Genomic DNA, 14,802 nt, shown 5'->3' with positions numbered 1-14,802 from the left:
ATCAACATGCCTGAGTACGCGCCCCTAACTTTGCTCATAAACCACCACAATAATCAATAATTGCAACTTCTGAAAAAAAATTTGCAAATCAAAAAGGTAGCTAGGTTGTCCATCAAACAGTGTTGACCTTTTAATGATTCTTAAAAGTACTCATCAACACGCTTGGGTTACTTTGACCATCATTTCCAGCCAAGCATCCCATGCAGCTAATTCCTACTGTGAAGTTTAAAAGAGCCTGCAGCAGTTCTACGCAGCTCATGATTATTCATTTGTTCAGTCAAATAGCCCCAAATGAGCTCATCTACTGTACTGTCGCTGTCGTAGGATAGAAATTGCCGTCAATGCAGTTGGCATGACCTGATTCTCATTCTGTGGCTCATTAGGCACACCTGATCAATTAATAAGTAATACCTGACACGGGAGAGCGATATAGTCCGTTGTTGTGCTGAGAATAAATCCTGCTCAACTAGGTGTAAATCAGGGCCAAGCAAATAGCCTTACTGGCACCTGTGGGACTTGAACTGACATGCTGGGAAATGAAGGAACACGCTTGTGTTGTGCCTTGGGCTGTGGATCAATGTTGGAGGAGAGAAGGTAAGGCTATTAATTCCTGTGGATATGTCAATCCCCAAAGGCAGGAGGAGATTGCTAGTGATCATGACCAAACTCTTGGTCAGATGGAATCTTGGGATTTTCTTGCACCTCAGTTCACAACTGATTCATTGAAGGTTTAACACATTCCTCGAAGGCAATGCATTGCGCTGGAGCAATGGGAATCAATTCCGATTGTAAATTTATAACAATACATAAAAAACGCGGGTTGGATTATGCAAAACGCAACTTGCAAGAGAAGTACCTGAGGGAACCTGGGGTTAAATGTTCCAGGTAAGGAGCTTGTCATGGAAACGTGCCCCCTTGTGCATGAATAAAATATTCATGGAAAGATGTCAATTATAAATAAAATACTCATTTGACTTACCCGGCCAATGAGCACAGGTTCAGGTCCAGCGTATTCTTCAATCACAAAGAACTGATTCCAAATCCAACTTCTCCTGCTGCGAGAGCGTGACCTGTTTTCTTCTGAAGGCTCGGCAGCCTCGTCCCCAGACTCCGCTTCTTCAAACACGAGGCCGCTGTCGTCTGGATCGGGTACCTGCTCCCGGGCACCTTTAGCTGAGCGGCTCCATTCCGGAGCTGGGTGAAGCCTGAGGACGTGGCTGCTGTTGACAACTTTTCTGTCTTCATCTATTGAGTAGTGAGCTGAGCTGAGCTCTGTTTGAGCAGCATGAACTGACTCTGTTAATAAGTCTCTGTGGGAATCTGCCGTTGCGTTCCCAGGTCGTAGTCCCTGGGGTTGCGTTGTCAGCACAGATGGAGTGGAGCTATTTCTTTCCCAGGGAAAATATTTCCTCAATTGAAGAGGGGATTCCGTTTGGCTGATGGCTACATCTTTGTCCAAGACGGGATTGACTTTTTCAACAAGCCTTGCCGTTAATAGAGCATGTTTTTTCCCGCTATCGCCACCATCTGAAACTTGTAGCTCCAAAATGTCTTGGCCTTTATTTAAACCTGGGGAACTGACTTTGGGATTATGACGAGTGTCAGAACTCTGGTCCCGATTAAGATCTGGAGCGCTGAGCAGATTCAGATTGGGAAAGGCGGTCTGATTATCAAACCCAGCATGTGACTGAGTGATGGCTGTATCTTGTCTTGACATTTTCAACGCCTCAAACTGTCTGTGATTAACGTCAATCAAATCTCTTTTCCTGCTCCGGCTCCCCTTGCTTGGAGGAAAGGTCAGAATGGGAAGATTCTGCATTTGGGAATTGACTATCCTCACAAGGTTCTCTTTTGACAGCACTTTCAAAACCTCGTAACTTCCACTGAGGTTGACTTTTCGGTTCGCTTCAACGTTGACTCCCTTTACGGGCACACCTGTTGAAGAAACACTCAGATCGGCTCTGCTTTTGCCCTTTGAACCTGATCTACTGCGAGTTTTATTCGAATGCAAGTCAAGTTTACGATGCAATTGTCCTAATTTGGTCTCAACGTTCTTGGTATTGTTCTTGGTTTTCTTCAAATCCTGACTCAAATCCTTCTTGTTGACAGATTGGACCTCATGCTTGGGTTTGAGAGTTAGCCTCTCCTTGACGACAGCAGACGGAGCGCCGCGATTGGGCGGCGCTTTGGCGTGAGAAAGCGCTCCGGTGTCACCCGGCTGTGGATGATTGATCAAATTCCTACGAGTCACCACAGGCATTCCATTTGCATCCATGCTTCCTTCCCAATGATCTGAAGCTCTGTTCTCCTCAATTTTCATCATATGCGAGCCGGCAACTCCTCTGATCCGCAGAACCTTGCTGGCCGAGGCCCATCCCAACAGCCCGTCCCACAGGCAGACGGAAACCAGTAGGAGCAGATTTCTCGTCATCATCTTGTCTCGTAGCGAGGTGTCCTAATTGGAGCAAGATTCGCTGTGAGGCAGGACTTGCTTTCCAGCTGTCGTCATTCTTTCTGCAGCTTGGCCCGTTTTCATGCCCTACCTGTCACGCTTTCAATCTATGCCCTTCACTGAGCCGCAGGGCAGGTATCGGTCAATCCTTCTTGCCCGCACTATGTCCGTCTATCTCTCGGGGTCTTTCTCTCTCTCCTCCTTTGTTTTGTTTTATTCCAGCCTTCCTGCGGTGATGCTCATTCCGTTTCTAGAAGGGAGTTGAACATCCTAAGAGAAAAAGAAACAAGGTGTTCAAACTTGAATCGTAGGTTCATTCAAAGTGGAGCTTGGCAGACATTAGGGTATGACCGACCCATGAAGAGAAGAGCAATCCAAATTCACACCGAACACGTCCATTGAAATCAGTGTGCTGATCTATAAGCTGCGCGGGAACAAAACGATCCACCGTTCTTCTGTTTGACACGACTGTGCAATAAATGTTGCAAAGTGCTCTCAGCCTTTCCGAATAAAAATGCGCAGACACTGCCAAAGCCTTTCCATTTCCTTTTCATGCTTAATGAATTAGCTGGATTAACATTGTACTTTGATCAGTCACTTAGTATGTCAATACAGATGAAAGGCATTGATGCTGAGGCACTTTCTTGTCACTGTCAGACACTCGCTCGCTCAGCATGCGGCTTTCATAGGAGCGCCGCAGACGAATCGAAATGTCACGCGGCAATCAGCCTGCTTGATTTACGATTAAATAGAGCAGAGTGGTAGTTCTGTAACATCCATCCATCCATTTTCTGAAGCGCTTAGTCCCCACGGGGGTCGCGGGAGTGCTGGAGCCTATCCCAGCCGTCATCGGGCAGTAGGTGGGGGACACCCTGAACCGGTTGCCAGCCGATCGCAGGGCACACGGAGACAAACAACCACTCGCACTCACATCTAGGGACAATTTGCAAATTGACAATTTGAAAACTCAGAGGAAACTTCAGTCACTGTTGACATGCGGCGAAACACCCAAGACGAGAGGAGAGACAAGAAAGATTGAAATCAAGACGAATAGACAGCAGTGGATGTCATGAATACATGATGAGAAAGGTAACAGTCACAAGGGAATTTGTTTTCAAATCAAAACCCAAGGTAACTAAAACAATGTATGAATTCAACCAAGTCAAATCAAATGTGGCGAGTGTAAACAAAATCAAGCTCTATGGAACAAAGGAGCAAATCGAAGGTCAACTCTGCTGCTCACTTGGAAGGTGAAGAGACACTTTTTTTTTTTTTCCCCGTCTCATGTGTTTTTATTCAGTTTGAGAATGGTTGTTAGTTGCGAGTAAATAAATACATTTAAACAAAAAATGCTTTTTTGTTGTTTTGTTTTTATTAAACAACATTTATCGTAGCCATTTTTAATCTCACGCCGACAAATAGCCATTATTAGAAAGAAGGAACTAATAAAAACAGAAATGAAACTAAGCCTTTAAAAAAACTAACGACTAATGAAAATCTGTTTCAAGAAGTAATTAAAACGAACAAATGTTGAAACATCTAAAACTAATTTAATCCTGCTGGGAACCCAAATTTGACGTAGTGGTTGGTAGCAGCTGCATGTGAGCCACAAGGGCTTCATTTGTGAAATCATTTCAGCAATATCAGTGCTTCTAGACATTGGACCCGCCGGTGCATTTGCACCATCAGCAATAATATCGGCCTGCGCTCGGTCGCATCCTGCATGGTGTGAATCAAAGAGGCAGTATAAGCAAGATTTCAACAGATATGTAGCAGATAGGAAAGATTAGATCACTTGGCAAAATCCTTCCCTGACATTGAGAACCCAAACCCCTGCCAAGTCATCTCGAACAGCGTTGGGCGTTTCGTTTCACATCAGGAGCGCAATTTGCATCCAAGCTGGCGCGTTCTGCTTTTGCCGGTGACACTTGTTTGCTTTTTGGCAATGTCAGATCCTGTCAGCAACTCACAGGGCATGACTGAAGTCAGGGTGCAGCCGGGAGGACTATTCCGCAGCCTGCATCTTTCTCTTAACTGCTCTCAACATGAAGTGAATTAACAGGGAAGAAGATTAGCCCTCCCTCTTCTGGCTTCCCACATCTCGCAACCTCTCAGCCCATGGAGGTCCTTATCTGCCTGCTTTTGTTTTAGCAGCCCACTAGCTTCATCTCTCTCTCTCTCATGTGTGTCAATCAGCCGACTGTCAGCGTGTCCCTCACCCTTTAAGCGCTGACACTTCAATCAATCAGCCCATCTCATTGGCGGGCCTCGCAACATCGAAAGTGACAGGAGTCTCGGCTCTTGACAACAAGGCTATCGCTGCATCATTTTGCATACAGATCCCGTGGGGGAACGGCACGAAGAATACAAGTGCTATTGACGTCCGAGTAAGCGCCAAATGTCGGACGGATTTGACAGAATGGGTCAAATTTAGATGCGTGTTATCGCCAATGTACAGCATGAGGGGCTGATCAGGGTGAATTCAATGACGAAGGCGTTCTCCCTACCATCCCTCCCTCCCTCCCATCCCTCCCTCCCTCCCTCCCTCAGGAACTTATCAGCCAGGGATTTTGATGGCCAGGCAATCATCGCTACGGGCACCTTGTTAACAAGCCTGGGGCAGGTGCCGGGGTGTAGGGCAGCATATCAACCTGGCTCAGCCGAGCATCCATTTTTGTGCTTATTTCGTCTGACACTGAATCGGTGCTCTGTGATGCTTAAAAATAAAGAACGCAAGGGATTCGACTTGCATGCAAATAAATGTTATTACTGGGCCACATTGAAATTACACTGATGCTGTCCATTCATTCATTCAAGACAAACATAGTACCGCAATAATATTCAATTATATTTTTGAGCGAGTTTATTTTTCTGGGGAAATGAACAGAATGACTTTATATACTTTGTGCTATCCTTGAATTTATGCAGCGGGGGGAAGAAATCACTATGTGGTTATTTGGTTCTTTCCTTCCAACCATATGGGCTGGGATAGTGGATCTTTTATGTCTCATTGTAAAATGTATTATCAAGAAAAAACATAGATTAAGAGCACGTTTTTACACTTGTTGCAAGTTTGACCCTGGAGCAAATGATTCAATAGAAACCTGCGTTATAATCTTTTTTTAAGAGCCTTCTATAGCCCTCATGTGATCTGCTTTCCATCTTTTAATAATAATAAGCGAGCCAAAAGAGGCACTTTTCAGATATTACAGCCTACGTCTGCGGAACAGCCTCTCCCAAGAACCCAGCACATTAATAATAGCAGATTTTCAAAAGCAAACTCGGGATATCCCTTCTGTTTTGCCTGTTAGTTACATTTAAATATATAAATAACACGGTATATGATGTCATTTTCATTTAGCAATTGCTCTCCTGCGCATTACAGATGACATTTTCTCTTTGCAGTTTGCGATAACTTAGAAATCATTGAGAATGTTCTCATAGAAGAGCCAAGATGTTACTGCACACGCAGCACCATTAATTCCAGTAAATAAACATGACACAAGAGAGCACTCACTTTTAGAAAATGTATAGCTTAGGTCCTTTTTTTTTTCCTTCTCTCTTCTCAATACGTATACATTATTGCAGTTGTGCATATCTTTGTAAGGACAGTATATCTGCAGCAGGTCTCTCAGTGAGTTGATTAATTGGTACCATAAATATCTTAATTAAATTTCCACTACCAGTCCCAGCCCACTTAAAAGGCAAATGATCTCAGGGTGTGTGAGTATTGGAGGCAGATCCTTACCATCGATTGTTCTTTGTCACCTGAGTAACGAGACTGGAAATGGTAATTACCATTTGCCTCCTTGCTCACTGTCAATCCTTTTTTAGTTTGGCTAAAATGACACTAAGGAAGCCCAACGATACTTACTTGTCTACGTCCATGCTAAAGAATGCTGTGCTCAAACACTGCCATCATCAAATACACTTTTTTTTTTTTGAACAATAAACAGAAAATCTCCAAACAAACCAAAATCCTTCAAGCTGCTTGGGAAGGTAAAGAAAGCCCAGGGGAATGCCTCTATGGACTCGGAAAAGTCGAAGAGAAAACTGGAGGTTGCTTATGCACAAGAAAGGCTGGACCTCAAAAGAATTATGTATAGCTTTACAAGGGCAAGTGTAGGGTTCCGGGAAATAAGGAACCAAGTAAGGATTTGCTCGTTGGAAGAGCAACGCGGTGTGTTTAAGTGCAAAGCATCGTCGGCTTTGCCTTGAACCTTGTCAGATAAAAAGTAAGCCTGTCAGTAAGCAAGGATGGGACTGTGGGAGCTCATTCCTTTCTGAATGCATAAATATCTGATTCCAATACGTCTTAGCCTTGCTGAAGGACTGACAGCAGGTGCGCATGCCCATAGGAAGGTCGGTGTGCACAAACAAGAACAAAAGCCCTTTTCGAATGGGTGCTAAACATGGTGGTCATAGTTTCCCTCATTCTGGTTGGCAATATCTTCTATATACAGTATAGGCTACAAAACAAACTTTGAAATCAGAGACTTGTCAAAACTGTTTTGAAAAGATGGATGGTAGTAGAAATTGCAAGCAATATTTTTTATTTTATTTTTTTAAAGTGAAGACTATTTGTAATTTTAGTAATGACACAAAGTCGGTGCACCATTTGTCTTCACGGACCACCTAAAAATGATGTGGTTGGGTTATTATTATTTATTCATCATTCTTATTAGTTATTGTTTGTGCCTTCTTGTTTTTATATTGTGTCGTTTACTTGTATGTCTATCGTGTAATATGTCTCGTCACCGTGGGATAGATAAAACGTCATTTCGGTTTCTTTGTGTGTCTTGACATGTGAAGAGATTGACAATAAAGCTGACTTTGACTTTGACTTTAGGCTTTAGATCTACAAAATGTTGTTTTCATACTTGCCCTATCAAGAATACATATGTGCTTACTGTGCAGAATGTGGATCATTGCCTGTTTCTATAACTAAGATTAAGAAACAAAATAGAAAACTCATTCAATTTAAAAAAAAATGAGCAAGATATGCAAGGTCAGAAAAGATCTTTTTGAAAAATACATAAGAAGCACATTTCAGTTTCTCATTTTTCTTGAGTATTAATTCCGATCGGCTAATGCAAGACAAAAGTTCTACTTTGGCTTCTGCTGCTGCTGAGCTTGTTTGAAATGGATGTAGCCGTCTCTTTGCATCAAATACAAGCTCCTCTCCTACTTCTCTATCTTAGGTTACACTGTATAAAAGTGAGAGACGCAATAAAAATGGAATACATCTTGACAGGAGACAGTTGAGAGAAGCACCATGCCAGTGGGTCGTGACAGGGACAACATTTGTGGCCCATATTTTATTGCCTTGGCCCGAGTTCAAGACGTTCTCCGTCTGCTTTGTGTGCTTGTAACAATTCAATGCGGACACGCTGTGTGGCTACACCAACTATGACCCAGTGATTGCTTGTAATTTAAAGCTTCATTTGCCTCATAAATTGCATTTACATAATGGAAATAATCAGACCGCATGGAGAATATTAAACATAATGGGGATTATGAAACCTTTTGCCCGCTTTTTTTTAAATTGAGCACAACCTGACATGCATGACTTGGAATGTATAAGGTAGCAGGAAGAAGAAAAATTTGATTCGAAACATGATGCCAATATTCTTGTCAGCAGAATTTGAAAATCATTTTCCATTACGATTGACACTGACGTAACAATATTTGTATTATTGTGGACCGCAATTTAGCATCATATTGAGAGGTGTTTAACATTTGCTTCTCTAATATTATGAACAATTTTAGGAGTGCAATTACCATCATTATTGCTTTTTTTCCGGAGCACATAAAAAGCCTGACTGATATCCAAGCAATATTATACTCAGTACAACAATGCCAATATCTATTTGAACCTTGTGGTGACCTGACGGCTGTGCCTCATTAAGCTGTTTCTCAACTTTATTTACATTTCAGTTTCTTTTTCCTGCACATCTGTCTTAGAGTTGTTGCATCATTGAATGGAATCGATGAGAGCAATGCTGCTATGAATGCTTGGAATGTCAGTTATTGTTCATTATTATGACTACACATTAGCCTTCAAGCCAGTTTACGTATTTACAGTAGCACATAAAGGCTTGCAAATAAATCACGTTCATTGCCGTTTAGCTTTTAGGGCCAGCCGTTGAAGGAGGGAGGATCAAAGTGGCATGTTTGATTTTACCTTCTGGCTTTTTATTTCAATCTATGGCTATAAACATAAAATGGCTATTTTCATTTTGTGGACTAAGGAAAAATAATAATTCCGCCACATATTCTTACTCTACTCAACGTTATTTCTAAAGAGGGTCGTATTTATAATAAATAAATAAATAAATAAATAAATAAATAAATAAATAAATAAATAAATAAATAAATGCGAGAAATATACTAATCATACAAATAAATCTAAACGTTGCTAGAAGCTGCATTTGGGTGTAAATAAACAATTGAAGTTTTCTAACAGTTGTTAGTTGGTCCACTGGCGAGTAAAACACATCCGTGTTTCAGTTCTTCTGGCCCATTTAGTCCTCTTTCTCGCATCACTTTACTTTGTTGCCTGTCAGCTCTCTTCATATCTCTCTTTGCTGGGAGGACATGGGCCATCAAGCTGGTTCAAAGTTAGGGCAAAGCTCTTGGCAGTTGGATCATCACAGACAAACTGCAGAGGTCCAATCGTGCTGATAATCACCGCACTATAAAATAGCACGGCCCAAATGCTGCAAAAATTCAAATGGTCCAGCAAGTCACCAAAATAAAACTAGGGGAGACGCAGCGGGGCTGTTGTAAACAGGTTGTCGGTGAAGGTGCACGCAGACCCAAGTGCCAATAATCTCCACTAAAGAATGTCAAGGCCAAAATGTCCAAAACTGGTTTACACCAAACAAAACAAACATTGAAGAAAAAAAAAAAACCCACATCTGATGCGGTACACAACTGTGTAAGCATAAAAGTGGTTGCAATAAAAATATTTTCATCAGAAAATGAGATTTTTCCCTACAGGTAAATCTAAAAGCAAATGTTTTGAATAAAGCCCTTTCTACCATTCCCGAAAGAGAAGCTTGGACTGAATCATTGAATAGAGCATCAAAATAGATGTAAACAAACCTTACATGGCTCACAATTATAACCAAAAAAAAAACAACATCTGACACGTCTTCACCTTCGGGCCTTCCTAATGAGAAACGAGCCTCATCAACATCAATGATCTTCACGCACAAAGGTCAGTGGATGTTTTAGTGTCGGGCACACGCTCTGACGGTTGCCAAGGTCTTTCTTGGTAGGACATCAGGCTCTTTTTCTTTCTTCCCTAAATGGTGAGTCATGTGCTGCCAAAGCCCTTAGTGCAATTACACCTGATGCCTAACAAGCTTGTCTCGCATCCTTTTCTGCCTGGCTGCCTGTGCAGCTTCAAAAAGCCAAGGGATCCTTTCAACACGCTGGCTGCCATTCAGCTCAAGTCCTTGGGACTGCTGCGGACTTGACCTCACAAGCTCACATGTACTCGCCAGTAGATAGACTCAACCCACCATGTTGACCTAAGCTACGGGTACAGAACGACACGTCCTCACATGGGTATAATAAATGATGAATAAAAAAGTTGCACGACCTCGCTCGTGTCTCCTTTGGGCTTTTCTGATCATAGAATTAGTTTCATCACCCTAACGTAAAAAAAAATCTTTATATATACTGTAATTTTCGGACTATAAGTCGCGTTTTTTTTCATAGTTTGGGGGGGGGGGGGGCGACTTATACTCAGGAGCGACTTATATACATATATATGTTTTTTTTTTCACTTTTTGAGGCATTTTATGGCTGGTGCGACTTATAGTCCGAAAATTACGGTATTTATTATTTCACCTGGTTTTACAGCACAAAAACACCCCCTCACTCTTTACAAAGCACTTCAACTCGCCCTCTGTGTAGAAAAAGTTGTTTATCTCTTTTTACTCTGACCTTAAACATGCCTGGGAGCAATGGTCCTGTACTTCATGCCCACTCTGTGTCCATAGTCACACAGATAGATCCGTGACAAGCCGACAACAGTTCAATACAAAAATAAGAGGTCAAAGAAAAAAAAAAGATATATGGTGGACCTCTGCACAGAGAACGAACCACAATGAGTTCAAATCTTTTCACCAACAAAGCCACTGTAAATTATTTAAGACTTTCATGTGGATATCAATAAGCAGCCCCACCGTCTTTGACATCACCAACACATCTAATTATACTACCTGTCGGCTGTTAAAAAGAAATGCATTCCTGGCTGTGGAGGAAAAAAAAAAAAAAAACACTCTTCGATCCACAACAAGAGAGTCTGCCTAACAGTCAAGAAAAAAATCTCATCGAGTTTCTTACCAAGAGCTCACCTGCGAGCCTAATGAGAACAAGTGGCATGTGAGTAGAAAATAGCGAGGACTTTCTCGGGCCCCTGTCTGTCATAGGTCCTTGCAGTCGTGATCACTTTTCAAGCCCGGAAGGTTTGCAGAATTCAAACTAATGTTGAGCCTACTACAGAGACAGGACGGTCACAATTTGCAAAGCTGGACCACCATCTCATCTTCATGCAAATAGGAAAGCAAAATTGCCCGCCTTCTGTTGCTTCCCTTATTTGGACAGCAACAGGTTGGGTTGTATACTGCTGAATTCTGTGTGGATACGTGGCCGAGAGCTTGTTTTGTCACACCGGTCAGTCAGTCAGACACCTCGTCACCCTTCTCCTCTAATTTTCGTCATCTTAATTACATGACCTAGAATGGGTGTTGATTTATTATCCGTCAACTTCGGCAGCAATAACCATTTGTCTACCTCCAGAAGGTCGCCGTGCAAGTAGTTTTACTTGAGATGAGAGTTGGATAGATAGGGGGGGGAGAAAAAAAAAAAGCATTGGAAGATTTTTGCAGAGGCAGTCAACTGAAAGCCTCTGCGACGTGGGCAAAATGTTTATTCTAGCCTTTTTTTTTTTCCCCACTATTTTTTGCGGAAGCATTGTTTATATTTGTCTCCTATTCCTTGCTGGTTGAAAGCAGCCCAAGATGGCTGTGGGGGTGTTTGGAGGGAAGATTTCTTAACAACATTTGCCTAACTCAGTGGTGTGAGATGAAAGTTTGGCAGTCTGCATTCATACATTTCCAATGTTCTGGATCCAGTACAAGTGAAAATATGCCTTAACTCATTCCTTGCCAAGCCAGTTAATATCTTTGACATCTACAACCATCAATGACGATGAAGAACAAAATATCCCTGGAAAAAAGAGCTGCGCACGGGACAAGCAGTAAGTGCGATGACCTCCTCCTCGGCGGCGGCGCGGTAATGAGCCCGCCTCCACGACACAGGTGTAAATTAAAGTCACCCTCAAAGTTGTACCCTGGAAGACCTTGATTCCCAGGCTTTAGGGATTTGGACGGCAGACATCACAAAGTGACGCCGGCAGGAGAAGAACCCCACTGCATCTTCATCCACCCTTTTGTCTGGAATACGCTGCTGGGATAACAAGGCCACTGTGTGCAGAGAAGCCGTGTGTTTCTTGCATCAAATCCACATGGAGGGGCCGTGGAGAAGCTTACACTATAATCCTGCATGACGGATTGAGACTACCACTGCAGAAGTTTACCTCTCTATTCCCTATAGATAGTTCCTTACGTGTTTTTTTTGGGGGTGGGTATATGTTGTGTACGTTAACACACTTGGTTCTTATATCTTTATCAAGTGCTTGCACCCCCCCGACCTCTCCTTAAACATTTTCTGGAGCCTATAGCTACTGACATTTTTGCAGCTCCACTCCTAAGTATGAATAAATAGATGTCAGTGGCAGGGAATGGAAAATAGGTTTCCCCCTAACCCCCCCCTACCCATTTTTCTTTTTTTACAAGCTGAAAAACTGAATGTAAACGAGACGTCACACAGACTTGGTCTCTACGAGAGGACAAATCCCAAAGGAGATACGGAGATGACCTGGATTTTGCAGCCGCTCTTCTGTGGCATGGATCTCGACACACTAACAGAAATGGTCTCTGAGCTAAAAGACTTGCAGATCGGAGCATCTGTGCCGGATTGATTTCTGATCTTATCCGTCCATTTACGAGCAAGTCACCTGCGTTCTTAAGTCTATCCCTGTTCTGTATTTTCATTTCATTCCATCCCACTGTGGACATTCAAAGTTCTTTGTATTGCATGCAGCGGTAGTTATCAGTCCATCTCTCCTTTCCTCGCTCGATCTCTCTAATCTTCCTTAATCTTCCTGCCCAGAGTGAAGTGAGAATTACTTTCTCCCTCTCCCTCATCAATCTCTTCCATCTACCTCCTGTCTCCTCTCTTAGCTGGCCTCTGTCTCACTCCCCTCACCGGCTGCTTTCTTAGTCAGTTTGTCTGTGGGCTCGCTCGCGTCGCTTCAAACTACAGAGGTCAATTGTGCCTTGCTCCTGTGTCTTTCCAAATTGTTTCCAACTTCTCACCTACGATCGGCGATCTATCCAGTGGCCACCATACTTCTTGCATGACATCCGCCGCTCCAGTTGACCCTGCACAGGATAAGAGATAGTGGGAAGATAAATCGGTTTCTTTCAAAAAGACTCAAGCGAGTCCTTTGAATGCCCTTCATTAGCATATACATGTGACTGAAGCATACAGTGAATGGTTAGCGTTACCTACGTTGACTTGCCACCTTGCATTATCCAAATTGAACCAAAATATCGAAAGGGAAGCGACGCTTGTCCATGCAAAAGCACAGCCATCTCGGTCTAACATGCACAATAGAAATGATCAAGACTCCAAAGAGGCATCAAGGACTCCGATAATGTCAAGTTTGTATAATGAAGTGATGAAATATGAAGCACCAAAGTGGGGTAGAATTGTAACAAGTGCACCCAAAGATTCAAGCCAGCCTCCTAACACAAAACTGGATACGCTCAACTCTTCCTTCGAACCAATATCCAGTAGCAGAAATGTGCAATTTTCTGTTCAAGCTCCCCAACATGCAGCAGTCTCGCAGTCAAAGCGGGTGCACGTAAATGAAAACTCTTATTCTACTTAAAGCACACCTGATGTTATTTTTCCACTTCAAATCCTCAGCGGAGCCTTGAGAGAAGCGTAGCAGCAAATGCAATGCGTTACAAAGTAAAAGTATAATCAAGTACTTTCAATTGAGCTCCAGCGACAAAAGAAAATACAAAACATGGCGAATAACCTTGGCCAATTCCATCGAGAAAGAAAACGTTTTGAAGGAGGCAGCAGTCCAAAGTTTACCAACACAAAGAGGCAGTATGGTGTATGGTTAGTTACATCTGGTGAAGTAACACAGCAGTTTCAAATGAAATCAAACTTTGACTGGATTAATGGATAAGCCACCTTTTTCCATTTGACTATTTAGTGTATATTTGGGGAAAGTCCCAGTGGATGGCGAACAACTAATGAATATTCATCTCCACTGTTTGTCATTATCATAGTGCCATGTAAGCCTAATCGTGACAAATGGGCTGCGCCGGTAAGCGTTGGGAATTAAAGAAAACAAAACTTAAGGAGATTATTTATCTTGATACTACCAAATCAAAACGGAAGAGCGTGAACAGGTCACGATGAAAGGACATGGAAGGTGACAAAATTAGGTACACCTACTAATACTAACAAGATTCCTATTAAATGATTATTTCTTGATTTATTTGTCATTATTTTTATTATTATTATCATCATTCTCGTAATTTTGTTTCGCATGTTGCTTTGCAGCACACCATCTAATTGGCTGTGCAAGGAATACACTCATCACTGGTTGAGAGGCCCAAGTGTGACTTATGAAGCAAGAATGACTTTATTCTTCAAATATTATTTATTAATATAATGCAGCATGGAACGTGTATGTTAGGGTTGACATTTTGATTCACGCCACAGACTAGTGGTCACGGTAAATTGACACTTTGGAGGAGAAGCGTTATCAAGCTCATCTTTAGCGGCCCACGTGCACGGACCAATAATGGAGGCATTTGCATTCAACATGAAAGGAAAAATATATATACGCTATCTGCAAAATGCAGATGTCAAATAGAAGCGCAGTGAAAACATTGCAGTTTGGTTTTTGAAATATAGACTCTCTGTGAATTTATCTTCTTAAAGGCAAATTCTACATATTGACTGTTGTCACATCTAAAAAAAAAATATACCATCAAACCTTCCATTTCCTTGTCATTTAAAGATGATAATCTGCACCAAACGGAAAAGAGCGTCTTTGAAAAGGAGATATCGCAAATCCCGTGCGTTGTTTTATTAAATAGTCCCTATTGATTTCATATCTGATGCCAGAGCTTGTATCCAACCAACATCCCAGAAGTCCCCTTGCACTCATTTTGTTCTTTTAAGTC

The 14,802-nt window shown here is 42.2% G+C and overlaps 1 protein-coding gene across 1 annotated transcript in view; it reads right to left on the bottom strand.

The window, feature by feature from the left end:
* LOC133166101 (uncharacterized) overlaps positions 1-14,802 on the bottom strand; it is a 96,954-nt gene that overhangs the window by 51,198 nt on the left and 30,954 nt on the right. The window contains exons 3-4 of the mRNA XM_061296104.1: positions 12,907-12,972; positions 980-2,722 (exon numbers count right to left, since the gene is read on the bottom strand). Of these exons, the coding sequence (XP_061152088.1) occupies positions 980-2,434 (1,455 nt within the window). The 5' untranslated portion in view covers positions 2,435-2,722; positions 12,907-12,972. The remainder of the gene's footprint in view (positions 1-979; positions 2,723-12,906; positions 12,973-14,802) is intronic.

This window comes from Syngnathus typhle, linkage group LG13, assembly GCF_033458585.1.
Source record: "Syngnathus typhle isolate RoL2023-S1 ecotype Sweden linkage group LG13, RoL_Styp_1.0, whole genome shotgun sequence".
In the NCBI taxonomy this organism is placed as follows: Eukaryota; Metazoa; Chordata; class Actinopteri; order Syngnathiformes; family Syngnathidae; genus Syngnathus; species Syngnathus typhle.
This window is presented reverse-complemented; position numbering and strand designations above follow the sequence as displayed.